This window comes from Macaca mulatta, chromosome 16 (genome assembly GCF_049350105.2).
Source record: "Macaca mulatta isolate MMU2019108-1 chromosome 16, T2T-MMU8v2.0, whole genome shotgun sequence".
Classification (NCBI taxonomy): Eukaryota; Metazoa; Chordata; class Mammalia; order Primates; family Cercopithecidae; genus Macaca; species Macaca mulatta.
The window spans coordinates 73,440,081-73,461,355 of record NC_133421.1 but is presented as its reverse complement, the minus strand read 5'-3'; the positions used below and the strand labels follow the sequence as shown (position 1 = coordinate 73,461,355).

At 43.7% G+C, this 21,275-nt stretch overlaps 1 protein-coding gene and 1 long non-coding RNA gene across 8 annotated transcripts in view; one reads left to right on the top strand and one right to left on the bottom strand.

Annotated features, from left to right (window-relative positions):
* MAP3K3 (mitogen-activated protein kinase kinase kinase 3) overlaps nt 1-21,275 on the bottom strand; it is a 75,498-nt gene that overhangs the window by 30,699 nt on the left and 23,524 nt on the right. For all 7 annotated transcript variants that reach the window (XM_077969577.1, XM_015120051.3, XM_015120052.3 and 4 more), the window contains 3 exons: nt 19,331-19,371; nt 12,025-12,124; nt 6,469-6,582 (listed from right to left, as the gene is read on the bottom strand). In XM_077969577.1, coding sequence (XP_077825703.1) covers nt 6,469-6,582; nt 12,025-12,124; nt 19,331-19,371 — 255 coding nt within the window. The remainder of the gene's footprint in view (nt 1-6,468; nt 6,583-12,024; nt 12,125-19,330; nt 19,372-21,275) is intronic.
* Nucleotides 15,298-17,560, top strand: LOC144335867 (uncharacterized). The gene is made up of 2 exons (XR_013407062.1): nt 15,298-15,760; nt 16,565-17,560. It is a non-coding gene; the product is annotated as an uncharacterized LOC144335867 (long non-coding RNA).

The following is a 21,275-nucleotide window of genomic DNA, read 5'->3' as shown; positions in this document are numbered from 1 at the left end:
ATATCCTGTCCTCCAGGAAAAAGGTTTCCCGCTCTCAGGGGAGAGTTCAGCTGCCAAGCAACCTCCCGTAGTCCCCTTGCCAGACTTATCACATGCAGGTTGTCTTGAAAAACTGCCTTGCTCTAACGGGAAGTCAGAACCAAGGGGAAGTGAATGTTCTTGCTGAAGCCTCCAATGTGCAATAGCTCTCTGCTAAGGGTCAAAAAGGAAACAACAGTCAAAGCCACATACTGGGGAGGCAGGCAAGTGAAGGGCAAGGGAGGGCCACAGCCTTGCACTCAAAGAAGAGGTAAATGATGAGCACCCTGCCACCTGCCTGAATGCAGGGCCTTACACATAGTGGGAATTCAATAAATCATGGCAACGTGAATTTGAAATGTGTACCAAAGGACATACAATCTAAACCCTCAATTAGAAAATTTTTTTTTTTTTTGAGACGAAGTCTGGCTCTGTCGTCCAGGCTGGAGTGCAGTGGCCAGATCTCAGCTCACTGCAAGCTCCGCCTCCCGGGTTTACGCCATTCTCCTGCCTCAGCCTCCCGAGTAGCTGGGACTCCAGGCGCCCGCCACCTCGCCTGGCTAGTTTTTTGTATTTTTTAGTAGAGACGGGGTTTCACCATGTTAGCCAGGATGGTCTCGATCTCCTGACCTCGTGATTCGCCCGTCTCGGCCTCCCAAAGTGCTGGGATTACAGGCTTGAGCCACCGCGCCCGGCCCTCAATTAGAAAATTTAAAAGCTAGGCCGGGAGTGGCTCATGCCTGTAAATCCCAGCACTTTGGAAGGCCGAGGCAGGTGGATCATGAGGTCAGGAGATGGAGACCATCCTGGCTAGCACAGTGGAACCCTGTCTCTAATAAAAATACAAAAAATTAGCCGGGCGTGGTGGCGGGCGCCTGTAGTCCCAGCTACTCGGGAGGCTGAGGCAGGAGAATGGTGTGAACCTGGGAGGCAGAGCTTGCAGTGAGCCGAGATCGCGCCACCGCACTCCAGCCCGGGCAACAGAGCAAGACTCTGTCTCAAAAAATGAAAATAAAAATAAAATAAATAAAAAATCTAAAAGCTGAATTTCAATGGCCAGCACAAGCATAGATTTGTAAAATAAAAGGCTTGAGGTTGTGGCAACAGGTTAGAAAGCAGGTGAAGAGAATCAGTGAAGGTCTCAAAGCAGAGCTTCTCACACGTTAATGTACATATGAATCACCTGCAATCTTGTTAAAGTGCAGATTCTGATTCGGTAGGTCTGGGGTGGAGCTCAGAGCCTGCATTTCTAACCAGGTTCCAGGTGATGCTGACACTGCTGTTACATGGTCGACACTTCGAGTAGCCAGGTCTTAGAAGTGAGTCATGCCTCAATTGCAGGTAATGGTTCTCAACCCTAGCTGCCCACAAGAATTGCCTGAGGAGCTTTTTTTTTTGAGACGGAGTCTTGCTCTGTCACCCAGGCTGGAGTGCCGTGGGGCGATCTGGCTCATTGCAAGCTCTGCCTCCCAGGTTCACACCATTCTCCTGTCTCAGCCTCCCAAGTAGCAGGGACTAGAGGCGCCCGCCACCACGCCCGGCTAATTTTTTGTATTTTTATTAGAGACAGAACCCGCCTCCCGGGTTCAAATGATTCTCCTGCCCCAGCCTCCTGATTACAGGTGTGCACCACCATGCATGCCCGGCTAATTTTTTTTTTTTGAGACGTAGTTTCACCCTTGCTGCCCAGGCTAGGAGTGCAATGGCACCATCTCGGCTCACCGCAACCTCTGCCTCCCGGGTTCAAGTGATTTTCCTGCCTCAACCTCCCTGTAGCTGGGATTACAGGCATGTGCCACCACGCCCAGCTAATTTTTTGCATTTTTAGTAGAGATGGGTTTTCTCCATGTTGGTCAGGCTGGTCTTGAACTCCTGACCTCAGGTGATCCGCCCACCTCGGCCTCCCAAGGTGCTGGGATTATAGGGGAGAGCGACTGTGCCCAGCCGCCTGTGGAGCTTTTGACACCTCAGACCAACAGAACCTCTGGACATAAGAGTCCAAGCACTGATACTTTGTAATACTCAGCCAAATTTTGAAAACCTCAATTTAAGGGGGCAAAGGGAATGGTATAGTAAATAAAAATAAGGTTGCTGAAAGGGTTTAGGACACCTTGAATAAGACTCAGAAGTGGGAAAGAGAGGAAGGAGGAAGGTGGGACTATGCCTGAGAATATATAGAGTGACAGGAGAGCCCACAGGTATGAACTGTGTAGCTAGCAGAACATTCTAAAGACAACAAATAGAAGACAGTGACCATTCCATGAAAACCTCACTAAAGGACTCTGGGTAGAAGTGTGCTGTGGCTAACACAAACAATATGAAAAATTACCAGGAAACCACGTGTATCAAGATTTCAGTGACTGGAAGATAGGAAAAAGTCTACCCACAAATTATCTCAATAAAAGATTTGGCAAGTGGATTCAACGATGCAGGGAGGAGGTAAAGCGGGGAGAGAGCTTGCTTTAGTTTGTTACATGGGAACGTAAGATAAGAAATGGCACACTGGATCACCAAGAGCATCCTGTCCAGTCCTCTGTTTTAATGGTGGTACCAAGAGATATTTGCATGGAAGACCATGATAGTTATGATAGCTGTGAAAGCATCTGAGGTGATTTAATTAAATTTACAGCTTTGCCATCCATGAATTTATTAAAGCCCTTTAAAAAATCTGCTTTGAAGCTATACAATTTCAGAATAATAGATGCCACATATATCATCTTTTTTCTTTTTGAGACAGGGTTTTGCTCAATCATCCAGGTTGGAGTGCAGTGGTGCAATCATAGCTCATTGCAGCCTGGAATTCCTTGGCTCAAGTGATCCTCCTGCCTCAGCCTCCCAGGTAGCTGGAATTACAGGCATTTGCCACCACGACTGATTTTAAAACTTGTGTAGATATGGGGGTCTTGCTATGTTACCCAGCCTGACTTATCACTTGTTATACAAATGATTTCTTTTTTGTTCTAAGATAATGCTCAACACTCAAGAAGTTCATCCAAATTGAGATTAGGTGAATAAATCTGTGTCTTCATTATCCATGCTCTTAAATGCACTAAAGACTCTGATTATATATGCTTAGGCTGTCTGTCCTGACTAAAGAGTTCTAAACCTTTTTTTTTTTTTTGAGATGGAGTTTCGCTCATCGCCCAGGTTGGAGTGCAATGGCACAATCTCAGCTCACTGCAACCTCCGCCTCCCAGGTTCAAGCAATTCTCCTGCCTCAGTCTCCGGAGTAGCTGGGATTGCAGGCATATGCCACCACGCTCAGCTAGTTTCGTATTTTTAGTACAGACAGGGTTTCACCATGTTGGTCAGGCCAGTATCAAATTCCTGACCTCAAGTGATCCACCCACCTCAGCCTCCCAAAGTGCTGGGATTACCGGCGTGAGCCACTGTGTCCAGCCAAGAGTTCTAAACTTTTACACTATTCATATATGAAAGTGACTCCAACTCCTTGAAAACTTTGTCTTCTGGACATTTTCTAGCTCAGTTATCTTCGAAGCTGCGGGGAATAGAATGATACAACAACTCACAAGTTCTCCTCATGGACAATATTATACTTTCTGCTTGGCTTCTAATTTTTTCCAACTGTGGAGGAACCCAGATGAGGTTTCCTAAGGACTACAATAATTCTAAGATCCCTCTTCTGGGGCCGTTGGTGATGAAGACCAGGTAATATTTTATCCTGGAGCAGTGTACTTAAGGTATGATCTTTGGGCTGGTGCCAGTCCTTACACTGTGGTATACTGCTCGTCCTGCTCTTCCACCATGTAAGTAAAGAAATGGAGAGGGCCCTCTGAAAAACTTTAGAGCAATGTGGCAGAGTGATTTTATGTCTATTGAATCTACTAATGAAAACTGTAGCCTTATATATACCTCTAGTTTATTTTTCTATTTCACTTCTCCGTTTTTGTATTTAAAAAATGAACTGGTACGGCCAGGCGCAGTGGCTCATGTCTGTAATCCCGGTACTTTGGGAGGCCAAGGCAGGCAGATCACAAGGTCAGGAGTTCAAGACCAGCCTGGCCAACATAGTGAAACCCTGTCTCTACTAAAAATACAAAAATTAGCCAGGTGTGGTGGCGTGTGCCTGTAATCCCAGCTACCCAGGAGGCTGAGGCAGGAGAATCACTGGAACCTGGGAGCCGGAGGTTGCAGTGAGCCGAGATCGCACCACTGCACTCCAGCCTGGGCAACAGAGTGAGACTCCATCTCAAAAAAAAAAAAAAAAAAAGTCCATGACAGATTGGAAATGAAAAGAACAAAACTGGTATTTCACCACAGATAGTTAGAGAAGCACTGTTCTAGAGGTGAGGATTCCTGAGCACACAGCAATTTTAGATCATGATTCTTCCATTTATTAAGAAACCTAAAGTCTAGGTGAGGAAGTTCTGGAGAAAAGATTTCATCACCAACATTACCATTGTTACTCTTAAAAGTAAATGTTTATTTATTTTATTTTATTTTTTATTTGTTTCTGAGACAGAGTCTCGCTCTGTCACCGAGGCTGGAGAGCAGTGGTGTGATCTCGGCTCACTGCCGGCTCCTCCTCCAGGGTTCACACCATTCTCCTGCCTCAGCCTCCCCAGCAACTGGGACTACAGGCACCCGCCTCCATGCCTGGCTAATTTTTGTATTTTTAGTAGAGACAGGGTTTCACCGTGTTAGCCAGGATGATCTCCATCTCCTGACCTCATGATCCACCCGCCTCGGCCTCCCAAAGTGTTGGAATTACAGGCGTAAGCCACCACGCCTGGCCAAATGTAATGTTTATAAATGCAAAAAACAGGAGCAGTTTCAGTATCCCAACAGTAGCAAAAATGGTTATTTAATTAAATTATGGTATATCCACTCAAGTGAAACACGCATCCTTACAAATTATAATTACAACATAGAAAAATGTTCATCACAGGCTGGGTGTAGTGCCTCACACTTGTAATCCCAGCACTTTGCAAGTCTAAGGTGGTTGGATCATTTGAGCTCAGGAATTCCAGATCAGCCTGGGCAACATAGTGAGACCCCATCTCTACAAAAAAATTTTTAAATGGCCAGGCACTGTGGCTCACGCCTGTAATCCCAGCACTTTGGGAGGCCGAGGTGGGTGGATCACCTGAGGTCAGGAATTTGAGACCAGTCTGACCAACATGGTGAAACCCCGTCTCTACTAAAACTACAAAAATTAGCCAGGCATGGTGGCAGGCACCTGTAATCCCAGCTACTCGAGAGGCTGAGGCAGGAGAATCACTTGAACCCAGGAGGCGGAGGTTGCAGCGAGCTAAGATCACACCATTGCATTCCAGCCTGGGCAACAAGAGCAAAACTCTGTCTCAAAAATAAAGAAAAGAAATGGTCAGCATGCACAGCATTCCACCTAAACTTTGTCCTAGTCACTACACCCATAGTTATGCTGCCATGTTGGCTGTCCACATAAAGAAAAGGAAATGGTGCCAAGAAACCTTCAGAAACATGCATCTGAAGAAAACTGGTAGAGGAATCAGTAATTGGAAGACAGATACAGATTGCAAGCATTCTTGTGAAATGCAGGGCTCCAGGAATCCTTCAGGAGAGGAAACTGTGCGTAAGTGATAATTCCCCATTTCTGACACCCCACAGACCGCCTGCCATTGGGTAAAGCAGAAGCTGATAAATTATAAGAGGCTCCCAACCCATGGCTTTTTCCACTGAACAAAAGGAAAAGTTTGTTTCCTACAAGTGTCCTAAAGGAAAGGCAAGGAGTTGTGGGAGTTGGGTTTATAAAGCATAACAGTCTCAAATCCTTGACAGTCTTTCTTTCTTTTTTTTTTTTTTTTTTTTGAGACGGAGTCTCGCTCTGTCGCCCAGGCTGGAGTGCAGTGGCCGGATCTCAGCTCACTGCAAGCTCCGCCTCCCGGGTTTACGCCATTCTGCCTCAGCCTCCCGAGTAGCTGGGACTACAGGCGCCCGCCACCTCGCCCGGCTAGTTTTTTTGTATTTTTAGTAGAGATGGGGTTTCACCATGTTAGCCAGGATGGTCTCGATCTCCTGACCTTGTGATCCGCCCGTCTCGGCCTCCCAAAGTGCTGGGATTACAGGCTTGAGCCACCGCGCCCGGCCGACAGTCTTTCTAATTGGCTCTGCCAAACAAATCAAATTTCTCTTGTTGGGGTCAAAATCTAATTGAAAAAACATAAATTTAGAGCACAAGAATTTTATTCTTTATCATAAAGTATTTTCCTTCCTCCCTCATCATAAGTCAAATAACCTTTAGATGCAATGTTAACACTGACAATCTGGCTATTCGGTGAAATCAAATGCAGAATGCTCACTGGCTGCTGACAAGTGGGCTGTGCTGTGCTTATGCTCTCAATTTGGCAGTGGCTGAGGAATGAAAACGTCTATCAAGGGGGCAAGACAAGTTCCTTAAGGAAAGCAAGCTTTGTCTTCAGCTGCCAGACCATGACAGGGGCTACTTACATGGTTTCTGTCCTGGGACAACAGCAATATCCTAAGGCTTTTCATGCTTGAGCTTCTATCCAAAATGTCAATTGCTTTATCAAGATCATCTTGGTTTTTCAGCAGGATGGAGAGCTGTGATACAAGACACAGAAAAGGGAAATAATATAAAACAGAAGTTTATCTCAATGTTTCACTCTGCAGAAATAAAAAATAAAAATAAGTTGAGAGGAAAACAATCTCATTGGATACTATGGGGTCTTAAAAGATCTAGTTGAAACCATAGAGATTTTTCTCTCTAAATGTACAATTTAAAAATTTGTAGTACCTTTACATAGTTGTGCAACCATCATCATAATCCAATTTTAAAACATTTCCAAAACTCCAACAGGATCTCGTGCCCATTTATGGTCACTCCTCCTTCCCACCTCCAGCCCCAGGCAACCACTAGTCTACTTTCTATCTCTACTGATTTGCCTTCTCTGGACATTTCATTCCATTTAGACACATACAATTCATACATAAAAGATTCAATCTTTTGCATCTAGCTTCTTTCACTTAATGTTTTTTAGTTCATCCATGTTGTAGCATATCTCAGTACCCTGTTGTGAGATACTTTCTGAAAAGAGTTTCCTCTCCAAAAATACCATTTACTTCAAAGCATCAAATTGCAAACAGTTATAGCCCCCATATTCTTTTCCAAATTAAGTAGGATCATGTCCCACTCTATCTCCAATTGTGCTGACATTAATAGAACAAGCAGAGAAGGAACAGGAGGGGTAGAGGGATGGTCAGAGGATGAAAATTATTATACAAATAAAAACACAAATTCAGAGTGCAGAGCATGATTTAATATCTTTCTGTTTAAGAGCGAAGTCAGTGACCAGAACCTGAAAACTACCTCCTCCATTTTCACAGAGCTTTTCCCCCTTTGCTCGGCACTTCTCTCTCCTGTCGCCATATGAAGGATATGTTTGCTTTCCCTTCCGTCATGACTGTAAGTTTCCTGAGGCCTCCCCGGCCATGCTGAACTGTGAGTCAATTAAACCTCTTTCCTTTATAAATTACCTAGTCTTGGGCAGTTTTTTACAGCAGGGTGAGAACAGACTAATATACTCATACGTTCCAGTGAAGTATTAAATAGAAGGTCCCTGAGGGTACAAATAAGTCTCATTCACTGCAAAAAGCGGAGCATGTTATGAATACTTGGTATTAAGAGATTCATAAGATGCAAAGGTATGCCTTGCCTAGGACCTAGCAAATGTCAGATCTTATTCTTATTCTTATTATTTTTTGGAGACAGAGTTTCACTGTGTCGCCCAGGCTGGAGTGCAGCGGCACAATCTCAACTCGCTGCAACGTCCACCTCCTGGGTTCAAGCGATTCTCCTGCCTTAGCCTCCAGAGTAGCTGGGTCACAGGTATGCACCACCACTCCCCACTAATTTTTTTTTTTTTTTTTTCAGTAGAGACTGGGTTTTATCATATTGGTCAGGTTGGTCTTGAACTCCTGACCTCAAGTAATCTGCCCGCCTCAGCCTACCAAAGTGCTGTGATTACAGGAGTGAGCCACCATGCCTGGCCAGATTTTATACATGTATGGTAAACACAAAATCAAGCAAAAGTCCAATTCAACTTACACAGTTCCCAATTTATAATACAAGATTTTTTTTTTTTTTTTTTGAGACAGTATCTCCCTCTGTTGCCCAGGCTGGAGTGCAGGTGCACGATCTCGGTTCACAGCAACCTCCGCCTCCCAGGCTAAAGTGATCCTCCTGCCTCAGCCACCACGCCTGACTAATTTTTGTATTTTTTGTAGAGATGAGGTTTCACCATGTTGTCCAGGCTGGTCTTGAACTCCTGAGCTCAAAGATCTGCCCGCCTCTGCCTCCCAAAGTGCTGGCATTACAGGCATGAACCACCGCACCTGGCCAAAAACAGTACATATTTAAAATAAAATCTCAAAACTACTTATGGAATGGGAGAATGTTCTGCAAATCATATTATATTGCAAAAGAATTTCTTCCTGGGTGACATTCAAAGTGGGAATAAATAAGAATGGTTGGGAAAGGCCAGGCACGGTGGCTCAAGCCTGTAATCCCAGCACTTTGGGAGGCCGAGACGGGCGGATCACGAGGTCAGGAGATCGAGACCATCCTGGCTAACACGGTGAAACCCCGTCTCTACTAAAAAATACAAAAAAATAGCCAGGCGAGGTGGCGGGCGCCTGTAGTCCCAGCTACTCGGGAGGCTGAGGCAGGAGAATGGCGCAAACCCGGGAGGCGGAGCTTGCAGTGAGCTGAGATCCAGCCACTGCACTCCAGCCTGGGCGACAGAGCGAGACTCCGTCTCAAAAAAAAAAAAAAAAAAAAAAAAGAATGGTTGGGAAGGGAGTTAAATAACAATGGTTGGGAAGGCAGTTAAATTAAAAAAAAAAAAGTAAGCTAGGGATAGTGGCTCACACCTGTAATCCTAGGAGGCTGAGGCAGGAGGATCACTTGAGGCCAGGAGTTTAAGACCAGCCTGGGCAAAATAGTGAGACCCCCCCCCCATCTCTACAAATTTTTTTTAATTAGCTCAGTGTGGTGGCATGTGCTTATAGTCCCAGTTACTGGGGAAATTGAGGTCGGGGGATCACTTGAACCCAGGATGCCGAGGCTGCAGTGAGCCATGATTGCACACTGCACTCTGGTCTGGGCAACAAAGTGAAACCCTGTCTCAAACCAAAACCAAAAACAAAACCCACAGTGACATATCACAGTGACATACACCCACTAGGATGGCTATTAAAAAAAAGAAAATAACAAATGTTGGTAAGGATGGTGGAGAAACTGTAGCCCTCACTGATATGGTTTGGCTGTGTCCCCACCCAAATGCCATATTGAATTGTAGTTCCAATAATCCCCATGTGTCATGGCAGGGACCTAGTGGGAGGTAACTGAATCATGGGGGTGGTTATCCCCATGCTGCTGTTCTCCTGATAGTGAGTAAGTTCTCATGAGATCTGATGGTTTTATAGGGGGCTTTTCCCCATTTGCTTGGCCCTTCTCTCTCCTGTCGCCATGTGAAGGACGTGTTTGCTTTCCCTTCTGTCATGACTGTAAGTTTGTTAGGCCTCCCCAGCCATGCTGAACTGTGAGTCAATTAAACCTCTTTATTTATTTATTTATTTATTTATTTATTTATTTTAATTTTTCTTTTGAGACGGAGTCTCAGTCTGTTGCCCAGGCTGGAGTATAGTAGCACAATCTCGGCTCACTGCAACCTCTACCTCCCAGGTTCAAGTGATTCTTCTGCCTCAGCCTCCTGAGTAGCTGGGACTATAGGTGTGCGCCACCATGCTCAGGTAATTTTTATATTAGTAGCAGAGATGGGGTTTCACCATGTTGGCCAGGCTGGTCTTGAACTCCTGACCTCGTGCTCTGCCCACCTCAGCCTCCCAAAGTGCTGGGATTACAGGCTGAGTCACTGTGCCTGGCCATCTCTTTCCTTTATAAATTACCCAGTCTCGGGCAGTTTTTTACAGCAGAGTGAGAATAAACTAATAAACTCATAAGTCGCTAGTGGGACTGTAAAATTGTGCAACCATTATAGAAAAGCTGGGCAGTTCCTCAAAAAGTTAGAGTTTTATCTTATGACCCAATAATTCGACGCCTAGGTATATACCTTATAGAATTGAAAACATATATTCATGTAAACACTTGTACACAAATGTTCATAGCAGCACTATTTAATAACCAAAAAATGAAAACAACCCAAATGTCTATCAACAGATGAACAGATATACAAAATGTGGTAAATCCATAAATGGAATATTTATTATTCAGCCATAAAATAGAATGACATACTGACAACATGTACAGATGACCCTTGAAAACACATGCTTAATCAAAGAAGCCAGACAAAAAAGGTTACGTACTGTATGATTCCACTTACATGAAATGTTCAGAATAGGTAAATCAAAAGAAACAGAAAGATAAGTGCTTACCAAGCGCTGGGAAGAGGAGAGAAAGGGGAATAACTGCTAATGGGTACAGGGTTTCTCTTTGGAGTGATAAAAACGTTCTGGAGGCCAGGTACGGTGGCTCATGCCTGTAATCCCAGCACTTTGGGAGGCTGAGGCAGGCAGATTGCTCGAACTCAGGAATTTGAGACCAGCCTGGGCAACATGGTGAAACCCTGTCTCCATAAAAAATACAAAAATATTAGCTGGGTGTGGTGGTGTGTGCCTGTAGTCCCAGCTATTTGGGGGGCTGAGGCGGGGGAATCGCTTGAGTGCAGGAGGTCAAGGTTTGCAGTGAGCCATGTTTGCGCCACTGCACTCCAGCCTGGGCAACAGAGCAAGACTCTGTCTCAGAAAAAAAAGAAAATGTTCTGGAATTAGATAGTGGTGTTGGTTGTACAACTCTATCAGCATACTAAAAACTACTGAATGGTATACTTTTAGACAATAAATTTTTCATCTCAATAAAGCTATAATTACAAAGACATAAATAAATAAAATTAAATCTCAGTAGATTTTTCATTTGGGATTCTCAGATCCTGACAGTGCAGGGTTTAAAGGGCAAACAGAAGAACAGAATTGAGGGATTTTAAATTAATCAAATGTAAGTTAGTCAACTCCCGATCACTAACACTAGTAGAGTATGTTAAGACATGTATGAACTAAAATAATAACAATGATTTATATTTGGCTTTAGAATAAAGAAACATCAGGAATTCTTAATGGAAATATTAACTGAAAAGAAGAGTACTAAACCATTCAGAAAAGTCTTCACTAAAAGAAAAATTTTAACTCCTCATCAAATAAAATAAAACTACACAGTGATGATCTGCCTCTCAAAGGGTCATGATGTTGCCCAGCTTTCTTGTCTTGCACCCCTACTCAATTTCCTCAAGGTACACGTTCTTTACTCAGCATAAATACACTGCAAAGCACCAGCCTAAGCTGACTGTAGCCTTTAATATTCTTCTTGGAGCTGGGAAAGCAGCCCAAAAACTGACATTCAAAAGAATTCCTTCCTGGGTGATATTCAAAGTAGAAATAAATAAGGACTCTTGGGGTGGAGTGAGGAGGAGGAGGAGTTAAAGAACTTATTCGAGCAGGTGCTAACATTTGAAACAAGCTCCGATCAAACGAAACTCTGAGAGAAGAAGCCGGCATTTATGACTGTAATAGATGACCTACTCACTGGTTTTTCATACCTCCCTAGCCCCTGCTAAACCCTCTGCTTCTTGTTAAGGCTGTGCTGGGAGAAAAAAAATAAGATACTCCTACAAAATGTAAAGCAGACAATATAAGCCCTAGCCCTGGTACTATACCTGATTCCACCACAGAATATTAGAGCTATCTGCACTGAATGAGTAGGGGGAATGGAGATGGCTGAGATGGCTGAGTAATCTCCCACTTAGTAAAAAACAGAAATCCCAGAGTTGTTGGAATTAAGAAAAGGGGGTCTAGAAAATGAAAACCTGCAGATGATATTAGAGGAACAAACTTTAAAGGCTCTGTTAAACAGAGAGAAAAACGGTAGGCATCTGCCCCTTTTGTCCCTGCCCCATCCATCTGCCTTCTTACCTCATTGTTCATGTAATGTAGATCAAGAGGTTGTCCAAATACTGTTGTCACCTTGTGCTCCACATCTTCATATTTCACAGGCCGGCTGAATGCTATAATTCTGAAAAGAAACAGAAAGAAAGGTTGGTTAACTGTACACTTAAAATGTAGGGTTTAAAAAGCAATGGTCTGAGTATATTCTTCCTTTCTTCTCAACATAGGATTCTCTGTTTTCTTTCACTCAGTTTGCCTTTTCCCGACTGTTTCCTTTTTTCCTCTTCTCTACTGTTACCTTTCACCCTCTAAGCATCTATCAGGTTTGACAACAGTACCCACAACTATTGCTCAGTCCCAACCATTCATCTACCACTTCAGCTTAGACTCTTCTGCCAATGACAGAAGAGGCCACTAGGTTTAAAAACTATGTTCCAACTACAAGAACACACAGATACATGGAAGGGGAACAATACACAGTGGGGCTGTTGGGACTTGGGGAGGGAGAGCATCAGGAAGAATAGCTAAAGCATACTGGGCTCAATACGTAGGTCATAGATTAATCTGTGCAGCAAACCACCACGGCACACGTTTAACTATGTAACAAACCTGCATATCCTACACACATAACCCAGAACTTAAAAGTTGAAAGAAAAAAAAGTTATTTAGGAAATAAGCTAGAAAACGTAGAGACTGGAGTAGCAGTACTGAAAACATGGCCTCAACTCCTAAGGGACTCAACTCTAAGACTTGAAAGGTCTTTTCCATTGTTCATCTTTGAGATGCCATAAAAATCTCCATACTGATTTTCCTCAGAATTAAGATTTTCTACTACAGAGTCACAGGAATTCCCCCTTGAGTTGGTGATATGCCTGATCAGTTTTCTTAACCAGTGTCATACCTGTGCATGTAAATAGTATTGATATTGAAGCTTGTCTGGAGAGACTCATTAGGTCAGTTTGAAGAACAATTTCTACAAATATAAGGTAGAGTAAGGACTCATCCAAAGAGGTGTAAAATATGATTTGTTATTAAATACTTCAGCAAAATTTAAAAGTGGGAATTGATTAAAAAAAAAAAGATTGGGAAAATGTTAGTAATGTTGAAGCTGGGTGACAGGTCCATGGGAGTTCAGTTTAATACTCTGTCTACTTTTGAGGGCGCTTGAAATTTCCATAATAAAAAGTTGTGGGTTTTTTTGTTTGTTTGTTTGGAAACAGTCTCGCTCTGTCACCTAGGCTGGAGTACAGTGGCATGGTAACGGCTCACTGCAGCTTTAACCTCTGGGGCTAAGGCAATCCTCCTGCCTCAGCTTCCCAAGTAGCTGGGACTACTGGCATGCAGGGGCTAATTTTTTATTTTGTGTAGGGATGGGCCTCAATAAGTTGCCCAGGCTGATCTCAGGCAATCCTCCCACGTCAGCCTTCCAAACTGCTGGTATTACAGGTGTAAGCCACCATGCTTGGCCAATAAAAAGTTTTAACGAATGTATTAGGTGGAACTATATGAGACTACTGATGGCCAACCACTTTTGATATACAAAAGCGGCAATTTTATATGGTTTCAACCTAATACTCTAGAACATAGATGATTAAAAATAATCAGAGACAAATGAAACAGAAAAGAATATCAGAAGGAAACTCATACACATATGTACTCTCAAATTTATATAAGAAAATACAGAATCAAAAAAAAATCTTGGGGGCCAAGCATGATGGCTCACACCTGTAATCTCAGCACTTTGGGAGGCCAAGGTAGGAGGCTCGCTTGAGGCTAGGAGCTCCAGAGCAGCCTGGGCAAGATAGTGAGCGCTCCTGTCTACTAAAAATTTTTTTAAAAATTAGCCAGGTGTGATAGCACATGCCTATAGTTCCAGCTACTTGGGGGGCTGAGGTGGGAGGATCACTTGAGCCCAGGAAGTCAAGGCTGTAGTGAGCTGTGATCATGCCACTGTACTCCAGCCTAGGCGACAGAATGAGACTCTGTCTAAAAAATATATATATATATATATATATATATATATATTTATATATATATATAAATATATTTATATATATATATATATAGAGAGAGAGAGAGAGAGAGAGAGAGGGAGAGAAAGAGAAGGTCTTCCTAACCATAACATAAAATACAGAAGACAAGCCAGGCATGATGGCTCATGCCTGTAATCCCAGCACTTTGGGAGGCTGAGGTGGGTGGATCATCTGAGGTCAGGAGTTCAAGACCAGCCTGGCCAACATGGCAAAACCCCATCTCTACTAAAAATTTGAAAATTACCTGGGTGTGGTGGCACATGCCCTGTAATCCCAGCTACTTGGGAGACTGAAGCAGGAGAATCACTTGAACCCAGGAGGAGGCGGAGGTTGCAGTGAGCTGAGATCACGCCACTGCACTCCAGCCTGGGCAACAGAGCGAGACTCCGTCTCAAATAAATAAATAAATAAATAAATAAATAAATAAATAAATAAATTTCTGATTTCAAAATAAACCATCAACAAAGTTAAATATCAAACTTTGAGAAAATACTTGTAAAAAATCAATAAAAGACAATCTAATAGAAAAGGCAAAAGATTAGACAATTCACAGAAGAATTTTAAGTGGCTAATAAAACATATGAAAAGATGCTCATTGTGACTAGAGAAATGCCTATTAAAACAACCTTCATCTCTTAGTAAACCTAGGCAGGATAAAATCAGACTAGTGTGTGTTGGAGCAGGTAGTATTCAGCCATGGGCCTGCACAGTTCTTGTCCTCTTCCATGCTGAGAGGAAGAAGAGTGTGGTTCTTTCTCATCTTCCCTGCTCCCCCAGAGTGGGAAGTGGTGTAACCAGAGGAAGATGCAATAAGCCACAAGAGAGAGGGATCTAAACCATTGGGTTTTAATAAAATCTGACCAGATAATTTCTTTCATGTTCTTCTGTGACAGGTTGGCTCAAATCGGTGAGAAGTATAAAAGCCTTCATCATCTAGAACTGTATCTGCACTATTCAATATGGCAGCCATTAGCCACATATGACTATTTAAATTTAAATTTATTAAACTGAAAATTGGTTCCTGAACAGGTACAGTGGCTCATGCCTGTAATCCCAGAACTCTGGAAGGCCAAGGCAGGCAGATCACTTGAGTCCAGGAGTTTAAAACCAGCCTGGGCAACATGGCAAAACCCTGTCTCTACAAAAATTACCTGGCTATGGCAGAGTGCCTGTTGTCCCAGGCACCTGGGAGGTTGAGGTAGGAGGACTGCTTGAGCCCAGGAGGTGGAGGCTCCATGATTATGCCACTGTACTCCAACCTGGACAACAGAGACCCTGTCTTTTTTCTTTTTTTTTTTTTTTTGAGACCAGTCTTGCTCTGCCGCCCAGGCTGGAGTGGCATTATCTCGGCTCACTGCAAGCTCTGCCTCCTGGGTTCAAGCCATTCTCCTGCCTCAGCCTCCCGAGTAGCTGGGACTACAGATGTGCGCCACCACACCCAGATAATTTTTGCATTTTTAGTAGAGACGGGGTTTCACCATGTTGGCCAGGCTGGTCTCGAACTCCTGACCTCAGGTGATCTTCCTGCCTCAGCCTCCCAAAGTGCTGGGATTACAGGCATGAGCCACTGTACCTGGCCCAGAGACCCTGTCTTAAAAGAAGAACGTTCCTCTGTCTCACCAACCACATTTCAAGTGCTCACTAACCACATGTACAGTAGCCATATGTGTACTGGATAGCACAGATATAGAATATTTCCATTATACAGCCGGGCGCGGTGGCTCAAGCCTGTAATCCCAGCACTTTGGAAGGCCGAGACGGGTGGATCACGAGGTCAGGAGATCGAGACCATCCTGGCGAACACGGTGAAACCCCATCTCTACTAAAAAGTACAAAAAAACTACCCAGGCGAGGTGGCGGGCGCCTGTAGTCCCAGCTACTCGGGAGGCTGAGGCAGGAGAATGGCGAGAACCCGGGACGCGGAGCTTGCAGTGAGCTGAGATCCGGCCACTGCACTCCAGCCTGGGCGGCAGAGCGAGACTCCGTCTCAAAAAAAAAAAAAAAAAAAAAAAAAAAAGAATATTTCCATTATAGCAGAAAGTTCTATTGGGCAACATTGATAGACTATTAATATAAACCATAATCTATCCTTCATGCAAAGCCTAACATCTCAAGAAGATAATTCCTTCATGTTTTTTTCCTTTGTCCATCACCACCTTTCATTTTTGGAAATCATACTGCTAACCAAATTAGTTTCATCTCCACTAGGAAATCCATTCAGACTATAATCCCTTTTTTTTTTTTTTTTTTGGTGATGGAGTCTCACTCTGTCCCCCAGGCTGGAGTGCAGTGGCTCAATCTCGGCTCACTGCAACCTCCATCTCCCGGGTTCAAGTGATTCTCCTGCCTTAACCTCCCGAGTAGCTGGGACTACAGGCGCCAGCCACCACGCCCGGCTAATTTTTGTATTTTTAGTAGAGACAGGGTTTCACCACATTGGTCAGGCTGGTCTTGAACTCCTGACCTTGTTATCTGCCTGCCTCAGCCTACCAAAGTGCTGGGATTACAGGCGTGAGCCACCATGCCTGGCCCAGACTGTAATTCTTATATTTTTTTCTTCCAAATCAACTGTCCTAAGCAGTGATACTGTTAGGTGCTATCTAGATGGATTCTCTAGATAGAGGTGTTTTCTGAAGCCATTTGAAAGGATAGCTTTCTATTAATTCCTAATAGCAAATCATACCCCTCCTCCTTCAAGGCCTCAGCAACAGTTCAAAAGGGTCCAGCCTTTCTGGATAAAATACCAGAAGTCCAATCAGATGTCCCTAGCACACTATTGAAAAAGGATCACGATCAGAAATAAATTCTTCTGCATTTGGCCTGGCAATGAGCCATTCAAAACCCACAAAAGCAGCTTGAAAGTCTGATCAAGATCAGAGGCCAGGACTTCCAGATTAGGTAAGATCTAAACTGCTGCCATCCTATTGAATAACAGGCATTTTTAGGCCAGTGCTTCAAAGAGAGGTCTAACACCTGTGCAACCACCCCCATCAGTGTGTCATTAACGTTTCCAAAGGGAAGGAGATCTTAATCTACAATCCTTCTCCCCAGCCCTCCTGGGGCCAAGAGGGAGGACAGTCAGGGGTCTGGTCCCCATAGTCTCAAAGCAAAGGGAAAGTCAGCCCATCAGAATGAATACCTGTCATGGATAAGTGCGAAAAGTCATGACTTCCTTCCTCTTTTCTGTGAATTCTAATTCTATAAGGGCCTACATTTAGATAAATACTACCCATATTCCCGGTAAAAAGTTAAAAATGCCCACAATGACATTCTCTACAAAATCCTGACATGAAATACATGAAACTAGAGCTATGTGGCACAGAGTACTAACTCTGTTGGCTTCCCTGCACCAACTTCATTAAGTCCTCAATTCCACACATAGTACGCAAACACTGAAATGCCATGGCTCTGAAAACAGCTCCATAAAAAGATAATGCACTGTTTTCAAAACCTTGATAGCAATGTTCTGCTGCTCAGGGCTTCAGAAGGCCATTCCTGCCTGACCACCTTAAATATTTGTGGTTTCAACCTGGCAGCTTCTCTGAAACCAAACACACTTTCTCAGTGTAAGCCTGCTCACTGTAACTGCATACCACTTTGGGAACAGGGAATTCAGAAGAGCCTAACTGCATAATTGGGCTCCAACACAATTGAGCTTTTGATTGAAAACTCTCTATTGCTCTGAGTTTGGCCATCCCTTTAAAACTCAGGTTGGAAAGTGTGAAAAGTAGCAACAATGAAGTGACAATTTAACTTCTCTGCTAATGGCAGGACACAAGAAGAGCAGCTGGGGACAGAGCTCAGACCTTCCTCCCTCCAGGCCTGGAACTCACATGGGAGCAGAAGGACCCTGGCTCTGCAGACCACACTTTCCACAATGTTTCCACCGGGCTGCCTCTGACAACCTTGTAGGGTTGTGAATGTGTATTTTAAAGGGAGAATACTAGCCACAGGTCTCCTCTGGAGCCAGCTGCAAAGCAGGCTGAAAGGTACCAACTGCAGAGAACTACCAGAATCAAGAATGTTTGGAGGTACTAAGGTCCTATGGTGAGACTCTTAAAGTAGGAAGACCTCATACCAATGGGTATGCTTTTCACCTGTCCAAATGCTCAAAGCAAAGGAAAGCTGGGGGTGGGAGTGGGGGGTATATCAATGAGAGGGAAAGGCAAATAATGGAAAAATCACTGAAAGGCACATTTATGTGTACATGTGTCACACATGCACAAACACGCAAGGTCCCGAATATCCCATGACCAGAGCTCTGTATGCTTTCTGAATGTTTTCCTTAAATAACTTTAGAAATTAAGTACAGTCTGGCCGGGTGCGGTGGCTCAAGCCTGTAATCCCAGCACTTTGGGAGGCCGAGACGGGTGGATCACAAGGTCAGGAGATCAAGACCATCCTGGCTAACACGGTGAAACCCCGTCTCTACTAAAAAATACAAAAAAACTAGCCGGGCGAGGTGGCGGGCACTTGTGGTCCTGGCTACTCGGAAGGCTGAGGCAGGAGAATGGCGTAAACCCGGGAGGCGGAGCTTGCAGTGAGCCGAGATCCGACCACTGCACTCCAGCCTGGGTGACAGAGTGAGACTCCGTCTCAAAAAAAAAAAAAAAAGAAATTAAGTACAGTCACATTTTTTCTACTGAGAACTTCTACCTTGGCTTCCCACAAAAAATAACAATAACGAAAATACTGACAATGGAGAAAAGGACAGAAGAGTTTTGTAACATTACTTTCACTTCCCTAATGAGGTAAGATTTAGAACACAGACTGAAAAATTCCCCCTTTCTATGTCCTCAAAGGAGCTAAAATCTTTTACAACTGATGGACTTGGTTCAGCTTCCCATGACCTAGACACATCATGAAGAAACTTCTAATTCACCAACCTGACCATTGACGTGGACAAAGCCGGGGCTGCTCTACTGGGCACCATATCACAGGAGAATCCTGCCCTCCCTCTAAAGCCCACAGGTGACAGTGTCAGTGTGTCTGAAAGCCATGATTCTGAGTAGGGCCGGAGTCCTCATTTCCTAACAAAATGTCAGACCTCACAGCAGCAGACTAGAGCAGAATAGTAAAACATCAGCAGTTGAAATGGCTTCCAATGCTAAGATAGGAACAAGGTTCAATTAGCAGGCCAAGACAAGGGTGAAACTTTCCTCCCTTTATGCCCAATCCACCCCACTACCCAACCAGTGGCCCCATAAGGATCAGGACAGGAGAATGACTTCCATGAACTCAATGCTATTTGAGAAGTTTGGCATACATGAACACAACTACTCATCAGAAGGCAGACTTACCGCCTCTCCCCATTGTGCTCAAACTTGATTCTGACGTCACTCTGCCAAAAAGAATGATAGACAGGTTAGAGAATTCTCTGGAATGTTTCACTCCTGCCATTCCCAAGAAAGCCTTGAGCAGCCCGTTAGCAACATTAGGCATACATCCCTGATGGCTCCTGGTCCAGCTTCTTTTCCTAGATAGGCATGGGCATTCCTTTCCAATGAGTTAAAACTTCCAGTTCTAACATCAGAGGCAACAAAGCTCTTAGGGTAAGATCCTGAGGTGGCTGCCCAGCTCAGTTTCTATGCTGTGACATGCTGTTTCTAGCTTCACACACACCCTATTTCTACAACTGGCTCTGGAAGTTCCTCCCACTCTATCACCTCCTGATCAGGATATCTTTCCTTGTTGGCTGATGTGACTGAAGACAAAAAGAAATTTTGCTGCTGACGCTTTCTAGCTATATGACCACAAGCAAGTTACTTATCCTCTGTGAGTCTTAGTTTTTCCACCTGTAGAGTCAGCCTAAACATATCTTGCAGAGTTCTTAAGTAAATGTAAGTAAAACTTACAACTAAATGTAAGTAAAATACCTGACACATAATAGACATGCAATATTTGTTTTTTGCTGCTGCTGCCATTGGTACCACTATCACTGATTTCCCACGACCCTTCCAAAGCTACCCCAATGGTGGTAAAGTAGGACCTTATACACAGTCCCCAGCCTTTTCCAAAATGACCATGATGAGTAGCCTGTAAACTGCAAGGGAGTAGAGATCAAGTCTATCATGTTTTTTTTTTGTTTTTTTGTTTTTTTTGAGACGGAGTCTCACTCTGTCACCCAGGCTGGAGTGCAGTAGCATGATATTGGCTCACTGCAACCTCCGCCTCCCGGGTTCAAGCGATTCTCTTGCCTCAGCTTCCCGAGGCCTATCATGTTTCGATATCCCCAGTGCCAGGAAAAGGAAATGGCATATAATATTTGTGCTTAATATTTGTTAAGTGGTTGAATGAATTGAAGAACAGAACTAAGTATAAATATGAGAAATAAGAGGAAGTAGAAGTGTTAAAATGACAAAGAACAAATTAAGGAGAAAGAGATATTGCAAAAGAGATGTTACAAACAACTTGAGGGAGTTTAAAAAATGACAGGGAAAGGAGAGAGATATTACAGAAGAACAGGCGCAGAGGAAAAGAAAAGATGGGCAGGAAACCAGCAAATAACAGAGATAAAAAAGAGAATGAAGTCATAGTCGATGAAGAAAAATTATATTGAAGAAGACAAATTAATAGGCTATGGCTTGGAAGAAAGAGGGCTTAAGAGTATTTGAAGATGAGGAACACATAGCAAACACAGAAGATGACAGAAAAGGGAGTGAGTTTGAAAGGAAGGGTAGGTGCCTAAAGGACTCCCTTTTCCCAAGGCATTAGGGGACTAGACTTCTCTTCCAGTTCAATGAATCACAAGAGTAGTTCTAGTTTACACTGTAAAAATTATTAAAGACCCCAAAGAGCTTTTGCTTATGTGGATTATATCTATTGGTATTTACCATATTCAAAATTAAAACTGAGAAAATTTACTTTATTAATTTAAAATGGCAATTAAAGGCCAGGCACAGTGGCTCACAACTGTAATCCCAGCACTTTGGGAGGCCGAGGCGGGCAGATCACTGGAGGTTGAGAGTTCGAGACCAGCCTGGCCAACACAGTGAAACCCCATCTCTACTTAAATTACAAAAATTATGCCGTGAGTAGTGGCGCACACCTGTAATCCCAGCTACTCGGAAGGCTGAGGCAGGAGAATCACTTGAACCTAGGAGGCAGAGGTTGCAGTGAGCTGAGACAGTGCCGTTGCACTCCAGTCTGGGTGACAGAGCGAGACCCTGTCTCAAAAAAAATACAACCCTGATATAGCCTTCTTATCCTTTAAGATAACACATGGACCACTTTATCCATTAATAA